Here is a 3,701-nt window from a genome sequence, read left to right on the forward strand (position 1 = left end):
GCTGCTAGAACTGCTATAGTCGAGTGAATGATATTGGTTTGTTCAGTTTATCAATTATAAATAGATATATACTATAAACCAAATCAAAGCATATCCCATTAAAATGTTTATAGATGATTCAAAGTCAGAGCATTCGTTGATAATAAATGAAACACACACAATTCTAGTCAGATACACACTTTAAAATTGTATTAAGTAAAAGTAAACAAAAGCGCACAAGCAACACACACAAGCAACACACACAGGCACACACACATACACACACACATACAATTTATGAGCAATGTTCAATGATAGTAAAAGTTAGTTGTTAACACTAAAATATGAATATAGTTTTGTTGCACATGTAAAGACGATGCCTCAATTGAAACAACTTCAATTTAAAACGAAGACCGAAGGCGGTTTGGTTACCAAGGTGTCCAAGTCTGCAACAGAGATAGAGATAAATAAATGAGTTCATATTATAAATATAATATATATAAATATATATTTGTGTTAGCTTACAACGACAAGGGCATAGGTGAGTCCAATGGCCGAACCGGCCACAACATCCGACCAGTGATGCTTGTAGTCGGAGATGCGGGTGAGCGCCGTATACCAGGCGAACATGAGCAGCAGAAACTGCAACAAGTGGCGCAGCATGCGGTGGCGCGACCAGTGCATGCGACGCTGCAAGTAAATCTAAGGAAAAAAAATGGTAATTACTCAGTTTGTTTAGACAGCCTTAAAATAGCAGTTGAGCACGCACCACCAAATAGACCATGGAATAGCAGGCGAAACTGGCATGACCACTGGGAAACGACAATTGCACATCCTTCAGCCGCTTGGCACTCATATTGAGTGCTGTGCATGTGAAATTCTCAATGTAGCGATTCGCATTGATCGCATCACTGCAACTGGTGCCGTCGGGCAACACAGGTTGACATAGCTGCAGGCATGAGACAGACTTTGGTTAAAAATAATAATTGTGACGATCGACGATCTTTCGACTTACATCAAAGAAATGTGGCCTTAGACGTCCAATGGCATATTTGGCAATGTCCGTGGTTAGCTGCTGCAGGCCCAGGCCAAAAACAAAGGCGCCAATTTTGCGATAGCATTCGAGCAGCCAATGTGGCAGCTCCATGTGGCACATATAGTAGCCGCTGCCCTCCCGCTGGCAGTGATAGTTGGCCTGATACTTGTGCTTATCCTGCGCCCGGTAGAATTCAACCAGCAAAATCTGTGCAAATACGAAACAAAACGACAAAATTAGACAAGCAGCTCTCTTGATTATTGTAGTCATCTATAATTACCATAGAGACGGGCAACGCTGCACACATCAGATACAGCATCCAGCTGCGTATGGTGGACTCTTTGTAGGGATGCTTTAGCGAGAGATCACTGCAGAAAAAGCCGCGCTTGTAGGGCTCCAACCACAGCGAGAAACCCAGCATGGTCAAACCAACTGTAAGAATATCATTTATAATTTGGTTATTGCCAAGTTTTTTCTTATTTTGTAGAAATAATTTCAAAATATTGGAAACATTTTTAAAAAGTAGAAACCATAATTTTTCGAAATTGAATTGAATGAAATAGGCTTTTAGAGGCCGAGCTATTGATTTTTTGCTTGGAATTAGATATATATTTTGGGGCCATGTTTTCTATGAGTATCTACAACTATCTATAGATAGTTGTGCATTTTATAATTGAGCGAAATATCTATCATGATCATCATAGTATACATCTGTGTCAGATTCACTGCCTCATCGCAACAAGGTCCGCTGTTGATGATGATGCCCAAATGAGACCTGGATAAACAAGCCGAGCCACAGCCAGTTTCAGTTTCAGTTCCAGTTCCAATTCAAAATCAAGCTGATAAATGATGTTGTTGTTTCTATTGTTGTTGTTGATTGTTGATTGTTTTCACAATGCTGCTGCTACTCGCACAATAATAAATTCACCCCACAAACATTTGCGTAAATTAAGTTAAATATATAAATCAGACAACACTCGATGGGCGAAGTTATTTCGTATTTGGCCGCTGATTGAGGCCACAAATGGTGGTCAGTGGTCATTCTGTTGGTGTGTTGCAAGCATTTCTGTATCACTTTGGGCATCCATCCTCTGTTGGGCAGCTGCTAATCAGACCCCCCATAAGCACCAGCAAAAATGCTTATTCATTATGGAAAATAAAGATGCCAACGCAGTTGGAAATATTTTTTTCACAATTCCATGTGATATTATTATTCAATTAATGCACAAAAAGCGCGATTCGCTCACGGTTAAATTAACCACGGTGATATGAAGAAGTGGCGCCAACCAGCTGCCCGATAATAGTAGATAGTAGATAGTTGCGACTCTAGAAACTCGCATAAGACACATATTTAGGCCACAATGTGCAACAAGAAGACAACAACAACTTGAGTCATTAAATAAAATACTTTAGTTCTGTGTAAATTCATGGAATATTTTACAAACTTGGCAAGTCAGAGTTCAATTAATGGATCGAATATTCTTAATTCCAGGATGGCATTTTGTAAAATTTTGAAAAAATGTGTTAAATTTCAAGGATTATATTTTTATGTTTGGTTTACTTAACTTTGTTTTTATTATTATCATACGTCTTCGACGATTCCACCAAATACCAAACATTTTGAATAATATATATTATTATAAAAGACATTTCTGCAAAATAGTCTAAATTTTACAGACTTTCTAATTTCCCGGGCGATCTTTTTACAGAAAGTAGTTGCTGTATTATCTATTATTTATTTAATGTGTATATAAAAAGGAGTTCAACACTCACCGCAGCTGAGCAGGCTCAGGTCGATCAGGATGCGTCCAAAGATGTGAGCTGTACCGCGATTGCGTTGCGGGGCAACACTCGCTTGTGTGGCAACCACTCCCCCAACAAACGGTGGCAGCTGTAAATCAACTTTGACATTGTTGCCAATGTTGTTGTTATTGTTGTGATGATGTTGCTGCTGCTGCTGCTGTTGATGATGGTGCTGCTGCTGTTGTTGTTGCTGGTGTTGTTGCGTTGCGGCAATGATGCTCGCTGCTGTTGGCGATGAAGGCTCCTCGCCGCTGCTGCTTTGACTTTCGAAGCGTTGCAACGGCGTCGTATCGCAGACACTTGCAGGACGCAAGCTGCTCATTTTTGCGGCAATTGCGTGCGAGGGTGTGTGTGTGGGTGTGGGTGTGTGGGCTGCTCCTATTGCACCTTGCGAGTGTCGTGTGTGGGCATTTTTTTTTTGTTTATTTTATTTTATGTTTTTTTTTTTTTGGTTATCAGCAGAAGCCCAAATATTTGAAGTGCACGTTGGTAAATAGTAAATAAGGCAAAGTGGCGAGTTTCTGGGCAGACGCTAATGGAATCGGAAACGAAACTGGTCTATTTGCTTTGGCTTCGATGGGTAACGAAAATCATTTACAAAGTTGTCTTTTCTTTTTTTTTTTGGTGAGTGATAAGCGAGCTGCAATCGATAAATTAAAGTAAACAACAAACTGGAAATTGCGCAAGTGAGTAGTCGAAATTGTTGACATTTACTGCTGGCGATGCATAAATTAATTGCTTGAATTTGTCTTAAATATTTGCAATTGCATTGCTTTCATTTGCATTTCTACTTTTACGCAGAGATTGCTTAGCTTAGCCATAATTATTGTTTATTTCGTTTTATTATTCCATTTATTTTTACACACATTCATACACACACATG

At 39.4% G+C, this 3,701-nt stretch overlaps 1 protein-coding gene across 2 annotated transcripts; it reads right to left on the reverse strand.

Moving 5' to 3' along the window:
- Window positions 1-225: 225 nt before the first annotated feature.
- LOC6561179 (putative phosphatidate phosphatase) lies at window positions 226-3,456 on the reverse strand. 2 transcript variants are annotated; one of them, XM_032734492.2, is made up of 6 exons: window positions 2,789-3,456; window positions 1,296-1,447; window positions 995-1,222; window positions 749-946; window positions 505-681; window positions 226-425 (listed from the first exon to the last, which is right to left on the reverse strand). In XM_032734492.2, the coding sequence occupies exons 1-6, from the start codon at window positions 3,138-3,140 to the stop codon at window positions 408-410; spliced, it is 1,125 nt and encodes a 374-aa protein (XP_032590383.1). In that variant the 5' UTR covers window positions 3,141-3,456; the 3' UTR covers window positions 226-407. The 2 variants fall into 2 exon arrangements, with proteins under 2 accessions (XP_032590383.1, XP_001986345.2); XM_001986309.3 differs by having other exon boundaries at window positions 749-928; window positions 2,789-3,455.
- Between the last annotated feature and the right edge of the window lie 245 nt (window positions 3,457-3,701).

Source organism: Drosophila grimshawi, unplaced genomic scaffold, assembly GCF_018153295.1.
Source record: "Drosophila grimshawi isolate 15287-2541.00 unplaced genomic scaffold, ASM1815329v1 contig_1367, whole genome shotgun sequence".
Taxonomy (NCBI): Eukaryota; Metazoa; Arthropoda; class Insecta; order Diptera; family Drosophilidae; genus Drosophila; species Drosophila grimshawi.

Coding starts and splice junctions, on each gene's coding strand:
- LOC6561179 (XM_032734492.2), bottom strand. CDS start 3,140: ATGAGCAGCTTGCGTCCTGCAAGTGTCTGCGATACGACGCCGTTGCAA. Junction 947..994: donor TAAGGCCACATTTCTTTGAT/GTAAGTCGAAAG, acceptor TTTTAACCAAAG/TCTGTCTCATGCCTGCAGCT. Junction 682..748: donor ATTCCATGGTCTATTTGGTG/GTGCGTGCTCAA, acceptor TTTTTTCCTTAG/ATTTACTTGCAGCGTCGCAT.